General features: G+C 43.1%; 1 protein-coding gene across 1 annotated transcript in view; it reads left to right on the plus strand.

Moving 5' to 3' along the window:
• The window catches only part of LOC147659421 (cytochrome P450 2G1-like), an 804706-nt gene that overhangs the window by 43448 nt on the left and 738794 nt on the right, over positions 1-22464 (plus strand). Inside the window, exon 3 of the mRNA XM_086951755.1 lies at positions 13244-13404. Coding sequence (XP_086807881.1) covers positions 13244-13404 — 161 coding nt within the window. The remainder of the gene's footprint in view (positions 1-13243; positions 13405-22464) is intronic.

Here is a 22464-nt window from a genome sequence, read left to right on the forward strand (position 1 = left end):
TCCTTGGAGAGCTGTTTAAAAGCATCCCGCACAATACCTACTGAGGCTGTATTGCGATTAAAAGAGAACAATTCCTCAATCCACTTGGCCACATGAGTACAATATACCCCATTGAGCAAAAGTACCCTTTCAAAGGTCCAGGGTCTCTGAACCTTTAAAAATGCCCCTCAATGGAATCTCAAAAGTTACAGGGCTGTAATCTGAGATAATTCTCAGAAAGATCTCAATCTTACTTGTCTCAATCAATTGACTGGAAAAAAAAATAGTTCAACCGAACTAGCCTGTTGGGGGAGCTGAATAAAACGTGAACCCTGGATCGGTGATTTGAGTTTATGCCAACTATCAGATAGCCCATGTTCCTTCACCAATCCTTGAAGATCTTTAAAAACTCAAACTTTCCTACCTTGATATGGAAAAGCATCACATATATCAAACTTGCCATCTAAATGAATATTAAAATCTCTGCAAAGTATTAGCGGGTGGGGCCATAGGGCAAGTTCAACACTGAGAAAGTTTAAGATATCCGGATCATCTAAATAAGATCCATAAATTGAACAGAGTGACATAGGGGTATTATTTACTAGGATTGCAGCAATCGTCCAGCGGCCCAAATTGTCTATTTTGACTCATTTACATAAACCCACCCGTGCCTGGCTAAAAAAGCCACCCCCTTAATTGTTGTGCCTTGCCGGGTACAAGCAAGCACTTCAAGCCCAAGATCCCTCAGCCACCACTGCTTACTCCATGGTATATAGGTTTCCTGAAGGCATAACAAATCAATCTGCATATAACAGAGCTGTTTGGCTAGCATGCCCCGCTTCCTCCTGTCATTGAGACCACATTTGTTAAGTGAGCAGATGCGTAGGCTACCTATCATCCTTGTAATTTAGAAACTCAGGACAGCACATTGCCCAAGAAAAACATGAAGGGTTAGACATAATAATAGAACACATTCCAAACGTCCTTGCCCATATAGCAGCATAGTAACAAAACCAAAGAGAACAGAACGAAAACCCCCACAACACTCCCCTCCCTCCCCATCCCCCCAAACCCCTGACCCCTGACTTCCCTGCCCCGCCCACCAAAACCCCTCCCTTCCACCCACCTCGTGAGGTATAAGGACCGCCAGTCCTCTGTGATGGAGAGCTGACTAAGACCCCCCCCTCTCTCCTGAGCTAATGAAAGGGAAAAAAAAGAATCCCAAGAACAGGCTTACAAAAAAAGGAAAAGAGTTTTAAGCCAGTGTATGCCAGCACCAACATCAGTATGTACATAGGAAAGTCAAAATACTCCCCCTACCTATTCTATAGTGTATACAAAAATTCCTTAGCTGAAATTTCAGAGAAATTGTTTTTGCCTCCCCCTTAAAAAGCACTTTTAACTTGGCAGGGTTAAGCAAGAACACCTGAGCCCCTTTTTCCTGAAATCGTGGGATTAATTGGCAAAGCTGACATCTCTTTTCGGCTGTTACGTGGCAATAGTCAGGTCTCACAAAGAAATCATACCCCTTCCCTGCCCTTTTCCTATCTGGCCTAGCTAAATCATACAATGCGTCTCTGGCCAAAAAGTTATTGAGACTTATCAAAATGGCACAAGGTTTTTCAGCTGCTTGACCGGTCTTTTTACGATGATTAAAGGGAAACCGGCGGGCCCTCTGAAGTTCAGTTTTCCAGTCCCATTGCTTCAGATCCAGGAACGCTTCAGTAAAAAGTTCCACAAAGAACTGGCGAGCATCTGTGCCTTCCTTGCCTTCTGGGATACCTAATATCCATAAATTATTTCGTATTTTCGAGGTCCGTCAGTTTCCATAATCTATCCATCTTCTGGGCATCTAAGGAGTGAGAAGGGCCTTTTGCACTACCAGTTCATCCTCCATTGTGGAGATTCTTGCTTCCGCTTTTCCAGTTCTAGCGGCAAAGTCAGGGCAGGTCTTAGCCACCCTGCATATTGAGTTCTTCAATTTACAGTAGGCCCCCTGGGTACGTGAACTTTCCACACGAGTCTCCTCCCTGTGAGCCAAAATGCTCTGATAGATGGTAGAGAGGGTTATTTCACTAGGCATGGCTTGATCCAAGCTTGGAGCTCCTAAAGATGTTGCACCGTCGGTTACACCATTTCCATCTAGTTTAAGAGAGAAAGAGTAGTCACAGACCATTGAACACACTAAACCAGAGACCTTGTCTAAAGCAGGGGTGCCAGGTTCCCTTTTATGGACAGTTGCGGAGATATAAGGAGAATTTTCTTCAACCTCTCCCTTCCCCAAGCGGAGGCTGCTTGCATCGCTTTCATCTTCTGCCCAATCCCTTCCAGGGCTTTCATTCCCTGAGGATAAAGAGGGGTCGGACATGGAGCAGAATTTATCACCTGAATCCCCCTCCTTTACAGGGCCCGGAGCATAGGTTTCCACATCTTGGAGGTCTAAGAGAGGTTTCCTTGCCATTAAGTCAGAGCTCAATGTGTTCAGTGCTCTCCACTGGCCCCCACTTGAAGAAACTTTGTTACCCATAATTTATTGTTCTTGCCTTCTGGTGATTTTTCCACTTTCATTTGTTCCTGGTTCCAAGGTCACAGCTAATTCATCCTGACTTGCTTCATAGCTGACAACTTCAGTTCCTTCACATAGCACACCCTGCCTCGCCACCCCTTCAGTGTTACCTGGAGCTAGATCGCTGGAATCTGTCCCAAAAGGGGTCAAAGTACCTTGAATCAGCACCTCATCTGGTAACCCAAGAGTCCCTGATTTCGCGGGTAATGTAGGGGATGCAACTTGTTTGGGAGAGGATTTCCATCATGTTACTGCATCTTCAGCATTTTTATTTTTTTGGTTATGTGCCCTAAACATTGAGGAGACTGTTTGCCAGATGCGAGCGGAGGTGCAACCTCCTACCGCTCGGCCCACAGCCCAATCTGTAGATCCTCCCATTCCTGGCTGGGTAACGGCTGCCCCTGTTACCGACCGGCCTATCTCAGCATCCCCATCAATTTTCCCAGGGCTTCCTGAGCCTGCCAGCAGTCCCCGGGTCTTGGAACCCTTTCCTGTCATCTTTGGGGCTATCAGAGTTATCCGACAGGACCAAGTAGAAGAAACTGCAGTCAAGAAGAGGGGCCATGTTAAACGTGAAGGTGCGGGCAGCTTCAAATGCCACAGCCATGAGCGCCAGATCATGCCCAAGAGCACCATGATTCCTTTCTTTCCTCCACAACACACCGCCTCAGGCCACATACATAGAGGGGGAGCGCTGCTCAGGAGAGCACAAAAAATCAGCTCACTCAGCCGGCATCGCAGCTGCCATCTTGCCTCCCCGAGAATTTTATTTCCAGCCATCAAAGGGTTCTGGGATCACAGCGGGTTGAAGGACAGATTATGGTGGATAGGCATATGAGGGAATGGGAGGATGGTAAGGTGGTGGCATTTGCATATGTTGTCCCAGATCGGAAGAGTGGCATTCATCGACTGTTTAAGTATTCATTGGTGGGTTTGTCTCTTTTGGAGAACCAAGCCAGGTCCCACAGAGATCTAATAGCTAGTGTTCCCTCCATATGTGGCCACAACTTGTCTGTAGGTTGCACAGAACAGTCTACAAGGATTCATAGCTGACATGCTCTGTAATAAATAAGTAGTTCTGAGAGTCCCAAGCCACTCCTATTGTTTGGTCTCTGCAAGAATTTGTCAGAAATTTAGGGGTGACCCTTCAACCATAGGAAGCAAAGTACTATTTTTATTGTCATCAAACATTTTTTGTTTTAAAAGTATGAGGAGGGCCATAAACACATATATGAACATAAGGAGAATTTTTTTCTTGGTCAAGTTGATCCTGCCTTTCCAGGAGAGGAAAAGATGGGACTGTTGTCTAAGGATTTTGCAATTATCTAAGGGTAAGTGGGGAATATTTGTTTTATAGAGGTAAGCATTCTTGAGTGTAAAATTGATTCTCAAATATTTAATATGCTGACTGGCCCTTTAAAATGGAAAATATGTTTTCCAATCATATATTACTTCCTGGGGAAAGGAAAGGATAAGGACCTCAGATTTGGTTAAGTTTATATAAAAGCTGCTCTCTTTGTCAGAGTTTGAGTTGTAACATCAGTTGTGGGGGGAGGCTGTAGGGCAAGAAAATGGTAAAGAAGACCTAATCAGTGAAGAGGGATATTTTTATGGGTATTTGGGCAAATATCCCTGAGATGACTAGGTATCAACAGATTCGGACCACAAGGGGAACTATAGTAAAAGGGACAAGCAATTGGTACTAAAGGCATCACTGTCAGGTTACTTTGGAGACCTGAATAGGCCAAGAGCAGAGAGATCTATATTTAAAGCACAGATGTAGGCAGGTAGTAGCTTGTGAGGGCCATAGATAAAAATCTGGACTGACCCTGCACCCAGCAATACCAATATTTGTATTTCCTTCCTAGTAATTTCTTAATCAGCTGATAATACAGCTAAGAGAGGCACTGTGGGATTGTTTTCAGTAAAGTAGAAAGGTTGATGGTGCACTCCAAGATAAACCTAACGATGGTCAACTTGTGAATATTCAATAATTGGTGCTACGGTACTTCATCCGCTGTCAAACAGGATGACAAAATAGTAATGACATAAATATAGCAGAAAGACCTACTGGTACCATGCACTGTTCAATTGGGTTTTTGCCCAAAAAACCTATTGGTAAGTAGAAATAAACAAGACTACCCAAATAAATAAACTGTCATTGTATTCAATATAGACACAAATTAAACACTACATGTCAAATAATAACATTCATAATACAGAAACAATATTTCTGTGCTTGGTTCTGCATACCATTAATCATTCCGAATGATGCAAAAAAATTCCATAGAGAGTCTTAAATGTTTCAGAAATGTAGTTGTTCAACTCTTCCTCCGTATTTTACGTGCGGCCCGGTGCATTTTGGGACAAAAGAGTCCCTTCCTCAGGGGAAAACCTACAACAAATATTCTGAAATTACTCATGATGTCAGTTTACTGGCGGTGGACAATGGTACCTCAACAGCAAGTAGCAGAAAGGCGAAGGTCATATAAAGAATGTGCACAACACTTAAAGTCTGCATCAAAGAAGATATAGGTCAGGTAATCACCGAAAAAGTGCTCACATTAAGGTCAAATATGAAGATGAAAGAGATCATGTGTGTAAAAAACAGAACCAAATAATTCCAAGTAGTGAGGAAAGAGACAATATGCTCTTCAAGGGAAAAGACCCATTAAATAGGAACGGTTCTGTGCAAACTAGAACGAACAGTGTTCAAAAAGGCTCACCTTTGGACCCACTTAGTGTAATGCGCGCTGCGAGTAGAACTTGAATACAGTGGCTTTGGAAAATTGTCACCCAAACCTATGGATACATTACACTAAGCGGGTCCTTAGGTGAGCTTTTTTGAACGCTTTTAATTCTAGTTTGCACAGTACATTGTTTTGAAGTTCTTGTAATTTTGGCTCCATATATCATGTTTTTCACAGTGACATGGTCCACTCCTGTATGCCCCTTACATTACGCTTATCTGTAGCTCGTGCCATGGTGAGTTGTTGTTTTTTACTCAGCACCGTTCTTATTTAATGGGTCTTTTCCCTTGATGAGCATATTGTCTCTTTCCTCACTACTTGGAGTTATTTGGTTCTGTTTTTTACACACATGATCTCTTTCATCTTCGTATTTGCCCTTATGTGAGCACTTTTTCAGTGATTACCTGACCTATATCTTCTTGGATGCAGACTTTAAGTGTTGTGCACATTCTTTATATGACCTTCACCTTTCTGCTACTTGCTGTTGAGGTAACATTGTCCACTGCCAGTAAACTGACATCATGAGTAATTTCAGAATATTTGTTATAGGTTTTCCCCTGAGGAAGGGACTCTTTTGTCCCAAAATGCATCAGGCCGCAGTTAAATACGGAGGAAGAGTTGAACAATTACGTTTCTGAAACATTTAAGACTATCTATGGAATTTTTGTGCATCATTAAGAATGATACTTACCAATAGGTTTTTGGGTACAAAACCAATTGAACAGTGCATGGTACCAGTAGGTCTTCCTGCTATATTTATGTCATTGTTTTCAGTAAGGCACACACGAAAAACTGCAAATGTGGGTAGAGTCACCGCTATAAACCTTAACCTTACTGGTTATGGAGGGGCCATGAGTCTCCCAAACTCACATGGTGGTGCCATGCATAAATATGGCATCCCAAGTATTCTACTGAGCACTACCAGATGAGTGGGAGATCAAAAGAAGGCTGAACCTGTAGCCTAGCAACTGAGAAGAGCACTAAAGGACTGAATCTGCACTCTTTATTATGCGCAAGACAAAGAAGTTGACCCCAAATGTCATAGGCTGATCTCTTGTTTAAGCTACAGGGCACAGCAAGCTACAAGAAGAATAGTGTAACTTTCCAGCTGATCAGTTCCAACTGTAACTGCCCTGTATCCTGCTGGTGCCTTCTACAGGGTTGAGTCTTGAACCCTTCAGCGCCTAGACACGCAAGGGTATTTGTGCGCTCTACAAATCGCTTACATAAATAAATATGCTTACATAAATAAATAAAGTGGCATTCCTGAGGTCCTGAAACTATTGCTTGTGCAAAAGTATTCTCATTCTAGCATTTCCTGAAACCTAGGCCTTAAAAAAATTGCAGCTCCAAAAGCCTACCAAGCTGACCCAATGAAGACACACTGCTACTGGGCTGAAAATCCTGGTTGCATATGTGTGAGTTTTTCTGCAGCACAAATCTTATTCAGCGGGACCTCGCAGAAAAAATATCTGGCTTTGTTGAGCCTTCTTTGGCTATAACCTGCAGCCTTGCCCAGCTGGAAAAATCTGAGTTCCATTAAAAAAAGTGACTACGTCTGAACATAGAAATCTTCACTGGGTGAAGGGTCCAAAAGTATGTAGCCAAGGAGGGACCGTCTCTGGGCATGAAATTGAAATTTCTTCCATTCAGAGCGTTCCTGTCAAAAGTCAACAATTTTTCAGGAATCTCCTCCAATGGCTATCCAACATGATGGACTGCTCCTTGGCAATAGCCTGCTTTCTTGCCCCGCTGAGGATTTTTGACTTCCAGTTCAGAGACTGTAGTGTAGTTCCTATTTTCCCTATAGGCCCTGCGCATTGGAATAACATAAACAGCAGTGTAGACGTAGAAGTGCGGTCTTCCAGGTCTCTACTGACTATGCTAAACTTAATTGGGTTTGTTACCAACTAGCTCAGAGGTCACTGGAAACTTTCTTGACTGAATAGGAAGTGATCAGCTTCCCTGGCACAGCCTAGAAGGGATTCAGTTTTCCAACAACCGCATAAACATGACAACTTTGCTCCTTAGAATAAGAGTCAATCTCTCAGAGTCGTGTGAAACAATAGACAGTTATTTTACTCAGTCAGTTGTGCAGATTACTTTCACCAAGATGCAGAGAATAGAGAGATAGGTGTTTTCAATAAAAGGTAATATTTATTGAACAGTCTTTCTTCTCATACATGAGAAATGAATTGCCACAATTGCAATACTAGTTATTATATAAAGTGCGTACAGTAAAATGAGTATTGCGAAATAATACTGTAAAAGCATTAATATGGTTTCTTAGCCATATAATGGTTGAAATGAATAAAATATATACATTCATATATACATTAGGCTAACGTACTCAACTGGTGCTTCTAACTACGCCTACCCCAGTGTACCTGACCTAAGCCTATCACGTGGAAGGGAGTAAGTAAGTAGTTTAAGTTAGGTTGGTTTTGCCAAGGTTTGCTTCAAGAATTCTCTCTAAGGGTTTAGTCAACACCATACCTCTGGAATAGAATGTTGGAGGTCTTGTATCTCCTCTCAGGACTCGATATCCCAGTCACTCGCAAGAGTAGGCTGGAAACGCCGGAGCTGGATTTTCTCGGCAGGAGAAAAGACAGCGTCTCTCTCAGCGCGTCAAAGAGGAGGAGGGGCAGCGTCCGTGGGCTGCTTGCACCTGCTGGGCTCTGCAAGGGACACCTGTTCTGCTCACCACACCATCGTTCGCGCTTGCTTAAGGCAACGCTGGTAATATTTATACCTGAAAGGTGCCTTGTTTGACGTAAGTTTTTGGACATAAGACGTTAATAAAGATGTCACTAGGAAGTGATCGTCCTTTCAGTGCTCATTAGAGTTCTGTTACTAATCAAAACATAGCAAGCGGGGCTTTCCCAGGTTGCTGAATTTTATCTTGTTGAAGAACTCGGAGTGTAATCTAGGAATCTAAGATAGTGGCTTCTGCTGTGTCATCTACTGTAATAAGCTGCAGAGGCGAGTTTCAGAAATATGTTTGAATATGGCTGAAATATGGCTCTGATCGTTTATGCCATTATAGGGGTATGAATGGATTATAGCCGTATGGGGGCATAAGGTCACAGTATTGATCGGGTCCTAGATTAGAACGCAACAAGACTAAGGGGCACATGCATGAAAGTTACATTTTGTGATTACCAAATAGCGATTTTTAAGAAATTGCTATTTGGTAATCGCAAAATTCAATGCATCAAAACAGGCTGCAAATAGCGATTCTCTAAGTGCGATTTCTATAAGAATTGCAAACGCAATTAGAGAACCGTTATTTGCTATTCCGACTCCATTCTTAGATGGGAATGGTCTTGCATTGCCTAAATTGCAATTACCTAATTGGTAATCGCAAATTCGTTAATGCAAATGCAAGGGGGCCTGGGGGCCTAAGGCCCCCCTGAGGCACCCCTAACAAAAAAAGGTGCACATGTAAGGCACACACAGGCCCTAGGGGCATATGTGGGTCACATGGCACTTTGAAAAATGTAGTTTTGTGCATTTTTCAAATATACACATATTAGCATCAACTTTAAGTTGATCCTAATTAGCGTTTCCTATATGGACAGTTTCACTTAGGAAAGGCTTCTTGCATATGCATTAGGGAATCGCAAATTGCAATTCCCTATTTGCATTCTCAATTTAGGTAATCGCAAAAAAAATGTGATTACCTAAATTGCGAATCTCAAAAACTTTCATGCATTGCAAAATGCCATTTTGTGATTACAAACAGCCGATTTTGGCGAATTTCACTGTTTGCGATTTCAAAATACCTTGATGCATGTGCCCCTTAGGGCTTGAATGTGATGTTGGTGGTTGGACCACAGACAGCCCATTAGTGGCGGTTCAACCACTGACAGCACTTCAGCCCGCCCGCTGTATTCTGATACTGGCGGTTGGACCCTGATATGTTGGAAGCCAGACTGCCAGCTCCGCCAGAATAACCAATCCTGACGGGGCGACAGTTGGAGCAGTGTCTCTAAACGCAGCAGTGCTGAGGCAGGCACCGTCGTTGGGATTATGATATCCCTTTCCGACAGCCTTTTCATGGTGGGAAGTCCTCCCGGAAATTGTTGTTTGAAAGAGATTTGGGGGGCCCCAAGCAAGACCCCATGTCATCGTAGGGCACTGAAAAGTGGCCCTGGGGTGTATGTAATGTCCCCACTGACCTCTGTGCACCATGTGCCATGCACAACATGGTGCATGGCTGAGGGTGCACAAATATGCAGGAGGTGTTGCATGGCAGAGGCATGTGCTGTGCCTATTTTCCATGGCCACCGAATGCCCCCGCCATGGTACTAACACCTTTCCGACCGCTAGCCCGGCCGTTGACTCAGAATATGGTGGTCAGACCACTGAATGCTTGACGGCGGTCTCCCAAATGCCACTATGGCAGCCAGCGGCCTGACCATCCGTCATCAGAATATTGCCTTAAGGCCAAAGGTGAAACGTCTGCCTAAGTCAAACCTGGTTTTTATTTCTGACCTGTGCTCCATCTCAGTTTGCCTCAAAATGCATCTAAGTACATTGCAACCAGTTGATCGCAGTTGCGACTTAATCCTTTTTTGTGCAATCTTGAACCTAAAACTTTAAAAAAAATCATACCTCGTTTCCCTGATTGAATTTTTGTCATTTTTATATCACTTTATTTATTAAAATTGACAATTTTTTCCAAATTGGTTTGCTATTTTTTTTCTGTCGTTTTTTGATTGTATTACTATGTTGGTGCTGCATAAATACTTTACTTTACTTTGACTCTAAGTTAAGCCTGTGCCATAGATATCAGGTTTATTTAGTGACTCTTGTGGTTCATTCTGAAAAGGACTGTGATTAATAATTGAGGTGGGTGTGTGATGTTATGTCAAATGACATTGTATAGTTAACAAAAACCATAGCAAAAGGATTATTCCATGTTACTTTGTCAGTACAGCACTCATTGAGAACAACTTTTACGACGAAATGTAATTCATTATACTAGTGAAATAATTTATAGGACCATGCATTTCATGTCAGTTGCCCAGGGATAAGAAAGATTTACTATGGTAAAAACCTTTAAAATACTAGAAAGCTAAAATAATTATAATAATAACCTAAGGCAGGGTGGTAATAGTGCAAAGGTGCCGAGCGCTGATTTTGGGCTTGGATAGGAGTTAGTCAGAGGAGCATTAGCCTGGTGGGCAGTTGGTCCTGACATGCCACTGGATATTGCCAGGTTTCTTAGTGCAGACAACGGTTATGGAGCTTTAAAAAGGTTATAAGACCCTAGAAAATGAAATATAAGGAAGTCAGTTAAGTTGCTATTTGAGGTAAAACAGACAATCTACCAGGGCAAAATCTTAAAATGTGGTAGTGCCAGTTGACTGTCATTGTGTCTAAGCTGTATGGATATGGATAGGTGTTTCTGGATTTCATTAACCGATAGTCAGTTATGAGTTTTTGAAGATGTTTGATGATGTGGGAGTTGGTGGATAGACTTTAAAGGTGAGCTCCTAGGATTTTGAGGCATTTTTCTTACCTCAATAGGGATATTGCATCAGAGTAGGAGAAACATATTGCAGAGGCCCCCAGGCACATGCGTGCCCCCTTCAACAGGAAAGTTGGTTTTGGTTAGGCCCTCTTTGCAGCATCTAGAGATGGACAGCAGCACAGAAGGTGCAGTAATGATTCTTGCTTGAAGTTACATGGCGTGCATGCGCCATCGTTACCCGGTTTGGCCCATGCCGGGGTTAAAATCTGCTACCGGTAACCCCAGCAGGAGCATGTACATGATATCTTTGCACATTCGGCTATTGATGGTCTCTGAGAGGTAAGGCTGAGGTCTGCTGACCGAGTATGAGGAGTTTCAGAGGAGTAAAATCTCTGATAATTTTAGAGAGGCAAAATCTGGCTGGAATGAGGCCAAGTGTAACTGTCTGTTAATTACCTTTTTCGTGGCCAGGTAAGGGATGTGGTCAATAGATTGAGCTGGAACTTCAATTTGCAAAGATTTAAGTGCTTTTTGTAGACACCTGAGCTATTGGGCTATCTAGGCTCTCGGACAGGCCTTAAGTGGCTTTTTGGGGGCTTTCTGCATCTGCAAGTAATTCTTCAGGATGTCTAATTTGCGGGTTAGCTTTTGAATTGGTAAGCCGACATCCAGTCGATTTCCAGATCTGCAAAGGTGTCTTGGCCAATGAAATATTTTCTTGTAACCTGAGCTCGGTGCATTTTCTAGGCTGATGGAGCAGGCATCAATGTAATGTAATGTAATGCAATGTGTCTTGTAAAGCGCACTGCTGCCCTGAGGCGTCGTGGCGCTGTAGACCGCTGGGGAACCCGTCCTGGCTATCCCTGTGAGATGGCCCCTACTGGGTATCTCCAAGGTGAAACCAGGCATCCCCGGCGAATGTGGGGGGCCGTTGTAGAGATGAGGCAAGCTAATGCCCAGAGTTGCCGAGTGTGATCCCTGGTTAGAGTAGGCACCGAGGCGAGAATTATCGAGTCCGCTGACCCTGGTCCACGACCCTGCCGCGTTGGGAATTGAACCATGGTCCTGGGCCGTTTTCTGCTTCCGGGTCTGCCGCCTCTAACCAGTGAGCCACACCACTCCACCATCAAGAAAGGCCTGGTGACTGTATTGTAGTGCTGGGAGAAGGGATGCCTTTATCGGTTTAAGAAATGGAACCGGGGAAGTGCTGTCTAGCTTCTTGTTAAGGTAGGCTAGACTGTAAATTATATCTGTGGATTTCTTTTTCATTGAGCCTTTATGGATCGAGGCTGGGTGGACCCCGAAAACCAAAGCCCCAGGTAGTTATATTTTGGAGTCGTGTTTATGGTCTTGATCCCCATGTGACATGAGAGTAGTTCCTTGTTTTTATAGCGCCCAAATATTACTTTCTTTGTTTTGTTTGTCCTGATTGATCATGAGGAGGTTCCTTTCATTGTACATATGCAACTGTTCAGTGCTCACTCAGGCCCAGTTTAGTGTTATCCATTATTAGAATGTCATCGGTGTATTGAAGAATGCGTAGAGTCATGTGGCCTAGTCGGGGACGGACCAGACTCAAATTCACCAAAGCTTGTCCCAACTCTACTGTATATAGATTAAAAAGCTTGAGGTGGGTATTTACCCCCCACAACTAAAACTCCAATTTCTTACACAAAAATTGTCCTACTTCTTGGAAAGGCCATCATACATTATTAAAGATTTTGTAAATTTTATATAAACTACCTAAAGCCACACATTGGGTGTGATTGTGATGGATAATTTATGTAGTTGTGGATTCTGAAAAAAAATCATAATAAGGAATTGCTTGCCTAATAAGGGTTCCTCCATCCTATTGAAGGGTGAGGCAACATTGGTGTTTCCGTTAGCAGTGCATCAGCTGATGCAGACTATGAAAACCTAAACTTGATGAAACTTTCTTCACCTGGCCGCCATATAAATGTGATACACATTCTCCCATATTTAGGGCAGGACAACTGTCACTGGTGTTACCTGTCTGGGACTGACCACAACAAGAAGCATGGTGATCCTGGGGGTTGGGTGGTGCGCATTTAATCATGTTGAAAACGTCCTCCTTTTCAGTACCATCAAATTGTTTTCTTTTCTAATAATAAACTCTCCGTTTGGGAGTTTATTCTTAAAATAAAATCTAAACCATGAACATGGCACCTGCTTGGCGAACTGTTCAAGCTTCTGCGTCACCTCCTCATGGTCGGTTGCAGTGAAGGTTTAAAGATCTCCAGCAAGGTGGAGTGTGCTGGGTTGTTCTTCACCATGGACTCACAGGCATTAGCCTACACCGACCCAGTGGGCTGATGTACTACTCACCAGTGTCTCATTGATAGACCGGGTCATTTTGCACTCAGTAATATGGCAGTTGACACCCGCATCTTAATTTGGAATATGAAAAAAATACATTTCCATGAAATAATGATATCTTTTTTTCACTAGGTTCTCCATTTAACCCCAGAGATCTCTTCGGGGCTGTCAACACCAACGTTATCGTCTCTATTATGTTTGAAAACCGCTATGATTACAAGGACTCGGAGCTCTTCTCTCTGACTCGCATGATAACTGAGTGCTTTCATGAAATGAGCTCCTTCTGGGGACAGGTAAATAATGTTTCTCCTAATGTTCGATAACAATGTACATTGTAACTGGATACATAAAGTATTACCAGTTTAGCAGCACAAATATTCGTATGCACAGGATTACCATAGGTATACAAAAATAGATGCAGTGTTCAGACACTTGTGCCAGGAAGGATTATGAAGGCATGAATACAAATGTTACAGTTCTCAGTTTTTCACACCCTTTTATAGGTTACATAAAATACTTAGGGGCATATTAGCAAGAACCTTGTTAAAATTATCGCCGTTTTAGCGGCAGGAAACTGCCGTTAAAACAGCGATAATGGGTTTGCTAATATGCGTTAAAGAATTCTAATAAAAGCCCAGGTTATGTGTGCAAGACATCTAACCTGGACTTCTATTGGAATACTATAACGCATATTAGCAAGCCCATTACTGCCGCTACAACTGCAATAATTTTAATGATGTTCTTGCTAATGTGCCCCTTAGTTGCCATGAGCAGTCGCTATTTCATGAGGTGTGAGCTAACAACCCTTTGTCCTCAATTAGGCAGCAGTGATGGGTACATTTATTAAAGATAAAACGTTAGGATAGCAGGATGTTCTTTTCATTTGCTAATGCTAACGAGTGGCTTAAGTTACTAGGGGGCATATTATCAAGAACATTGTTAAAATTATCGCCGTTTTAGCTGCACGAAACTGCCTCTAAAACGGCGATAATGGGCTTGCTAATATGCGTTATAGAATTCCAATAGAAACCAAGGTTAGATGTGCAGGACATCTAACCTGGGTTTCTATGGGAATTCCATAACGCATATTAGCAAGCCCATTATCACAGTTTTAGTGGCAGTTTCCTGCCGCTAAAACAGCGAAAATTTTAACGAGGTTCTTGCTAATATACCCCATAGTTTTTTTGGCCTTGCGCAAACTGGAGGTTTCCATTATGATACACAAGAGGTGGTGTTCAAATAAAGTCACACTTGTCCTCATCCAGAAAACCTCTAGTTGCACAGGCCCTAGAAAAAAATACGCAACATCACAGAGGGCACATATTTTTGGAGGATTGAAGGACACGTTTTTACAATACTTTATCAGGAGACCTCTTTTAACAACCTTTTAAAATGACCTCACACAGTTTTCTTTTCTTTGTCTCCTTTATCTAGTTACTCACAGGGTAACCTAGTTCCTATTGTCAAACCAGGTCTGGACATTTGGCCACCATGCCAGCGGAGGTCATAACGATTAAGCATGGGCGGAAAATCCGTTCCGCTCGCGGATTTTGCGGATTTTCGGTAAATTCGCAATCCGCGAACTCCCGCGAATTTACCGAAAATCCGCAAATCCGCGAGCGGCGGATTTTTCCGGGGGCAAAAGTTCAAGCCTGGCCTGTTGTAACTATTTTAGGATGGCGCCGGCAAGCTGCCAGCGCCATCCTAAAATAGTTACTAAGTTAGCTTCAACAGGAAGCTCTAATAGATAAAATAAAGCAGGTGCTCGCACCTGCTTTATTTTATCTATTAGAGCTTCCTGTTGAAGCTAATTTAGTAAGTGCCCTTCCTGTGACTCATTCGTCGTCGAGGCAGGTGTGCCTTCTTCCCAAATCTACCGTGGAAAATCAGCTGTGGTGCTGGATAGAGGCTTTTGCATCCTTGACTTTCACGAGCGCAATACCCGTGCTGTTCCTGTGACCAGGAGCTTTTTCTCTTCATCTGCTGAACTGATCTTTCTCTGACCTTTTATGCACACAAGAGGCATGTGAACTCGCATGGAAGCCCCGCACGTTTGGCCCCGTCTTCCCGCCATTCACCCACTATGATGGACAGCTCACTCAAGGGACCCCTGCACCCTTCGGGGCGATTGCATAGTTACACACACATGGTCGCTCGAACTAGTTGATGCTCAAATTCAGTGACTCATTCATTAGCCCAAAAACAATCATGAGCGTCTTCGAGGCTGGACAGGTGTGCCTCTTCCCAAATCTACCGTGGAAAGTCAGCTGTGATGCTGGGTAGAGGCCTTTGCATCCTTGACTTTCATGAGCGCAATCCCCGTGCTGTTCCTGTGACCAGGAGCTTCTTTCTCTTCATATTATTGTGTTCGCACGCGTTTTGTACAATTTCGCAATTTGCGAAATTGTACAACACCCTCGCGAACTTGCAGAAACCCGTGTGAACATAAAAAAAAAACATCCGCAAATTCGCGAGAATTCGCGGATTTTGCGGATTGCGAGTTCGCAAATCCGCAAAATCCGCGAACGCGAGATCCGCAAAATTCGCCCATGCTTAATAACGATTCCGAAAAGGGGGTGGTGATTAACAGAGTGTCTGAATTAAGCAGACCACTCTTACCCAGTCCAAAGATCAGGGCTTGATCCATCACAGTTATTTAACTCACTGCCCCATCCCAGCTCAGAACCTGGCTATATGCAAATCAGTCTGTCCCTGGCCCAGTGTATCATGGGAACAGGGCAGACCAAACTACCAAGCCAATTCTTCACCAGAAAGGAGACAAGCTTCCGGGGACTGGTTTCTGGCATTTCAGCCGTCGTCGGCCCGGCTTGCTTGTATCCTGATGGAGCAGTGAGTAAGGGACTCATGTCTGAGTATACCCTGCCACACCTATAGTGGCCAAAAACGATTCAGAAAAGGGGGTGGTGATGAACAGAGTGTCTGAATTAAGCAGACCACTCTTACCCAGTCCAAAGATCAGGGCTTGATCCATCACCGTTATTTAACTCACTGCCCCATCCCAGCTCAGAACCTGGCTATATGCAAATCAGTCTGTCCCTGGCCCAGTGCATCATGGGAACAGAGCAGACCAAACTACCAAGCCAATTCTTCACCAGAAAGGAGGCAAGCTTCCGGGGACCGGTTTCTGGCATTTCAGCCGTCGTCGGCCCGGCTTGCTTGAATCCTGATGGAGCAGTGAGTAAGGGACTCATGTCTGAGTATACCCTGCCACACCTATAGTGGCCAAAAACGATTCAGAAAAGGGGGTGGTGATGAACAGAGTGTCTGAATTAAGCAGACCACTCTTACCCAGTCCAAAGATCAGGGCTTGATCCATCACCGTTATTTAACTCACTGCCCCATCCCAGCTCAGAACCTGGCTATATGCAAATCAGTCTGTCCCTGGCCCAGTGCATCATGGGAACAGGGCAGACCAAACTACCAAGCCAATTCTTCACCAGAAAGGAGACAAGCTTCCGGGGACCAGTTTCTGGCATTTCAGCCGTCGTCGGCCCGGCTTGCTTGAATCCTGATGGAGCAGTTAGTAAGGGACTCATGTCTGAGTATACCCTGCCACACCTATAGTGGCCAAAAACGATTCAGAAAAGGGGGTGGTGATGAACAGAGTGTCTGAATTAAGCAGACCACTCTTACCCAGTCCAAAGATCAGGGCTTGATCCATCACCGTTATTTAACTCACTGCCCCATCCCAGCTCAGAACTGGGCCAGGGACAGACTAATTTGCATATAGCCAGGTTCTGAGCTGGGATGGTGCAGTGAGCTAAAAAACGGCGTTGGATCAAGCCCTGATCTCTTGACTGGGTGAGAGTATTCTGCTTAATTCAGAAACTCTGTCCATCACTACCCCCTGTTGTTTACTTATTTTGTCCACCATAAGCGTGGAAGGGTATACTCATACGTGAGTCCCTTGCTCATTGCACCATCAGGATTCAAGCAAGCCGGGCCGACGACGGCTGAAATGCCAGAAACCGGTCCCCGGAAGCTTGTTTCCTTCCCAGTGTAAGAATTGGCTTGGTAGTTTGGTTTGCCCTGTTCCCATCATGCACTGGGACAGGAACAGACTAATTTGCATATAGCCAGGTTCTGCACTGGGATGGTGCAGTGAGCTAAAAAACGGTGTTGGATCTAGCCCTGATCTCTTGACTGGGTGAGAGTATTCTGCATAATTCAGAAACTCTGTCCATCACCACCCCTTGTTGTTAAATATTTTGTCCACCCTAAGAGTGGAAGGGTATACTCAGATGTGAGTCCCTTGCTCATTGCACCATCAGGATTCAAGCAAGCCGGGCCGCCGACGGCTGAAATGCCAGAAACCGGTCCCCGGAAGCTTGTTTCCTTCCCAGTGTTAGAATTGGCTTGGTAGTTTAGTTTGCCCTGTTCCCATCATGCACTGGGACAGGAACAGACTAATTTGCATATAGCCAGGTTCTGAACTGGGATGGTGCAGTGATCTAAAAAACTGTGTTGGATCTAGCCCTGATCTCTTGACTGGGTGAGAGTAATCTGCTTAATTCAGAAACTCTGTCCATCACCACCCCTTGTTGTTAAATAGCCGACGTCATAAGGCAAATAGCCGGGGGAAGACCGACAGGAGCCCCCGGGCCAAACGGCATTCCGCCTATGCTGTACAAATCGGACGCGGAATTCTGGAGCACAGCATTAACACCAATATTCAATAACATAAAGGACACTCTGACTCTACCTGATTCCTGGCACGCCTCAATAATCAGTCCAATTTTCAAACAAGGCAACAAGAAACACCCAAATAATTATCGGCCTATTGCCCTCATAGATGTGGAGGCTAAGTATTTTGCAGGAACCATACTGGAAGATCTGACGCAATGGGCATCTGAAAACTCAATAATTCCGATCAATCAAACAGGGTTCAGAAGAGGTCAAGGGACCACAACCAACATCATGGCACTGACCATTCTGATGGAAGCAGCAAAAGAGATTAAAAACCCCCTTTTTCTCTCCTTTATTGATTATACTGCTGCATTCGACCACGTGGATCGCAACAAACTCTGGCAGAAATTGGACAACTGGGGAATACCCAAACATCTCTTAGATGCGCTGATCTTACGCCACTCAAACACCTGGATTGAAGTTAAACTAGGAGCGGGCACACACTTCTCTAAACTCATTCCAACAACAAAAGGGTTCAAACAAGGTTGCGTCCTAGACCAATTTTATTCAACCTCTTTCTTGCCGACCTGCCAGGGCAACTCGATAAATGCCTCTGTCACGCCCCGAAACTAGGGAAAATCCCACTGTCAAACCTGCTGTACGCGGATGACTTGGTACTGATAAGCCGGACACCAATAGGCCTCCAGCACCTTCTAAATGTAGCCTACTCCTTTTCAGAAAGGAATGCCCTGCAAATAAACTTCAACAAATCCAAGGTCATGGCAGTGAATTACAAAAAGAAAAGGAAAATCAAGTGGCACATAAATGGAGAAGGGTTGGACCTAGTGACCACCTACAAATATTTGGGAGTAATTCTGGACTCCAAGACCTCGTTCAAACCTCAATTGGATTCGTTACAAGGGAAGGAAACCATGACTTATCTGGCCGTTAAATCTCTCAAGGCCAAACTCCCTGACCTAACGCTCAACGCTCTTCTCCAGGTTTTGAGTGCAAAACCACAACCAACTCTCACATATGGGAGTGAATCCCTTCAAGGGAAGGACGCTGCAGTATTGGACAAAGTAATAGCTAACTCATACAGGGCTATTTTCAACCTGCCAAGATATGTCTTGCCTGCACAAATTCGGTTAGAATTTGGTATTCTGAATCAAACACTAGGAAGGCGCAGTGCGTATGTTATCAGCTGGCACGCAGTTCGCAGGGCTGAGTCTGGTTCTCTAAAGTTCAACGTATGGGAAGAGCTACTCCGACATCGTAAATCCTCAGCTAGAGACTATCTATCTGACTCACTTAAAGTCCTGGGTCTCACCGACCTTTGGGACATCCCAACAGACCTCTTGTCTTTTAAAAAAGTTGTGAAAAAATCAGCACGCATCATCTCCTCCATTGAGGATAAGGACTCATTAGCAAAAAGAGGGCACGGCTAGATCACGCTCGGTGATTATGGAAGAAAGCAACTGCAAGCGTATTTTAACATTGGAATGAATTTAAAAACAAAAGAAAAGTTTTTAAAATTACGCCTGGGCTCAATTCCGATAATCCCACATATGTCACCGTGGGTAAGACAAAACTTCTCTCAGCAGTGACGTCTGTGTAAAGCTGACAAGGAAAACATCGTCCATGTGATGTGTACTTGTCCTTAATTGAAAGACTTGAGACACAACCTATTACGATCCTCCTTCAAATCACACAGCGTCCAGACATGCAGGCAGGCTGTCAAATTGTGTTTTAACCCCGTTAACACAAAATTAAATTGTTGAGTCGTAAAGTTTTTGGAATTAGTTGAAAAAGAGAGTTCTATAAGGTTGTTAAACATTTATGGGCAACTAAGACACTGACATTAATCAAATTTGTAATACTGAGGAACCGCGTACAATTAACATTTAACAATTTGTATCCATGCTTTTATTGTTTTGTAAAGATTTTAATTAATCATGTACAAATAAAACTACTTACTTACTATTTGAGCTAAGTACTTTTTTTTAGTGTAGGAAATGACTTTATTGTGTAGTTAATTAAAACTATTACAATTTATGATAATATGCACCAAGTACAACAACGTTCTTATTTACACTTTGAAATTGCGCTTACTTAGCGTTGCATGAGGCATTATTTCTCTTTGTTGTGGTATTCCACAGCTTTATAAAATGTAAAATGACAGATGGTGTAGTCCGGGCCGATACTAAAATATTTTGAAGCCAATATTTTAAATAAGGCTTTATACATGTTTTGACTAAAGCAATTAAATTGGGTCTGTATATGGACGTATGCGAAATGGCTACTGTCATCGCATTTGGTGGATGTGTACATACACTATGCTATTTGCGGCTGCGTCAAGACAAGCAATTAATCTACAAAATTATAAATTCATTCTACCTTCTTAAAATGGGACATTGAGCATCTTATGTCTAGGAACCAAGATGACGCATTTGTGTGCAAAATGTGCAAATGGCTACTGACCTCATCTTCAGAGATTGTAAGGATGGTCTGTGCAATATTGATCTGCCACAGGGCTAAAGGTTGATGTGTAAAAATTACAATTTCGGACCTAATAGTGTCCCTGCTAAAAAATAATTTCAATTTCAAACACAGATCTTAAAACGAGGCATTATACATTTGACGTCTAAAATTTGTGGAGAAAAAAATGATGTACAAGTGTATATCAAATGTCTACTATCCTCTATTTCAATTATTTATGTACTTGCACTATGCAGTTTATAGCTGCCGCAGGACTTGAATTAATATGTAGAAGTTCAAATGCATGTAAAAATCTTAAAATAAGGGTTTGTGCATGATTACATCTAAAACAATAAAGTTAGATCTATGTGCAAAAGTGTGCCAGATGTCCGATGTCCTCTTTTTCATTGATTATAGAGTTGCAATATGCATTTTAGAACAGCCACAAGACTTTAGACTATGGTCAGCAAAGTGGATTCGATGTAGTTTGTAGCAGTTTGCTGACTTTTTGCAAAAGCTGTATTGTCCTGCATGGAAGCAGTTGCAACTGGCTATTGAGTAATGCCATCACAGCGGGTCCGCATGATCTTTTCCAAAGAGATTGAAGGGCTGGAAGTAGGAAGTGTCGTCTCCATTGACTGATGTCTGGGAAAATGCACAAGAGATGTAAAACTGACTCTTCTGCATTTTCGAGGAGTCGGCTCTGACTTGTCAGTGATGTTTGTTTCGATGTTGGGACTTTATCTTTTTAGCAAAAAGCTCCCAATCGAGTCAAAAGCAGTAAGTGTTGTATTGTTGGAGATGCATGATGTACGAGATACGGCTGAGGTGACCAGGCCCCATACAAGGATAAAACCAACCATCCAGATTTCTTCTTTGCCAGCTCTGCATTATCCAGTTGCCAGGCTTTGTGTTTGGCAGCATTATGTAAAAAATTTTAATTACAGGACAGCTGTTGTTTGCGCTCTATACTTCATGGATGTTGAGGTTGGTGAAAGCTTGCTCAAACACAGTAGGCCAGTCTTTCTTACTTTTAGGCTTGGTCTTTATTTCTGTCGAGCAGAGACCTAACAAGCATTCTTCATGAGCTGCTCTCATCTTCCAGCACAATTTAAGTATTGCTGCTGACCTTAGCAGGAGTTGGATGAATAGCCCAAATTCCAAGTGGACTTGCGCCTGAGAGGTAAATTGTGGAATCCAAATAAATGTGTTTAAACAGACACGATTATTGTAGATTAAAAAAAATTACATCATTGCGTTTGAATAGTTTGTTTTGTTGTAATTTAGCGATAATCCAAGTGCCTCTGTATATTCCAACAGTTTCATTATCAAACACTGTTGGCCAATAGGGATCTGACTGCATAGAACAATATCAGCATATTGTAGACTTCTAACTTGGTGGTTAGCTAGCTTGGGAGGGTCACTTCGGACTTCTGTCAGCCTGGTGTCTAAATCTGCTGTAAATATGTTACATAAGCTGGGAGCTAGCAAACACTCTTGCTTTAAGCCTCTATGCATTGGGATTTTTACTGTGGTTCACGCTCCAATTCCTAGCTTTACCTGTACCCAAGTTGCTGAGTACAAATTTATAATTGCTCTTAGTAACTTTGGCGGGATACCCAATTTTTCCATCCTTTGACATAAAAGAGCTCTCTAGGTACCATATAAAACGCTACTTTTAAGTCCACGAAACAGGTATACAATTCGGTAACCTTTTGTTGCGCTTTTTCGGCAAGGAGATTCAAGGCAAAGAGGTTATTCATTGTGCTTGTGCCTGGTCTGAGGCCGGTTTGTGTGATTGGAAGTATCTTGCTGGAATTGACCGAATCTTCAAGGTCTACGAGAAGATTTGAGGCATAAGATTTGGTTTCTACATCTATGAGCGCGATCAATCTGTAGTTTGCCAGATCTGATCTGCTAAAAAGAGTGGCTGGTCAACGAGTGTTGACACAGACTTAATTGCGCACAACCTGATATATTTGTTGATCTAACACTGTTTGTTCTTTCACAAAACCAATTTATTCATATATCGTTCACTGTTATTATCAACAACAATATTACAGCATTATCTGACAGTTCACATTATTCATAGTGTTTCACATCAATTCATAATTCAATGTATAAACAAAAAGAGCAAACAATCAGTACAAAGTTGGTTAGGCTGGTATTCGCCCAATGCATTTCGGGACGTTAACCTCTTCGCCGCTAATGACAAGGGTAACTCGTCA

The sequence above is a fragment of the Lissotriton vulgaris genome, unplaced genomic scaffold (assembly GCF_964263255.1).
Source record: "Lissotriton vulgaris unplaced genomic scaffold, aLisVul1.2 SCAFFOLD_846, whole genome shotgun sequence".
Lineage (NCBI taxonomy): Eukaryota > Metazoa > Chordata > Amphibia > Caudata > Salamandridae > Lissotriton > Lissotriton vulgaris.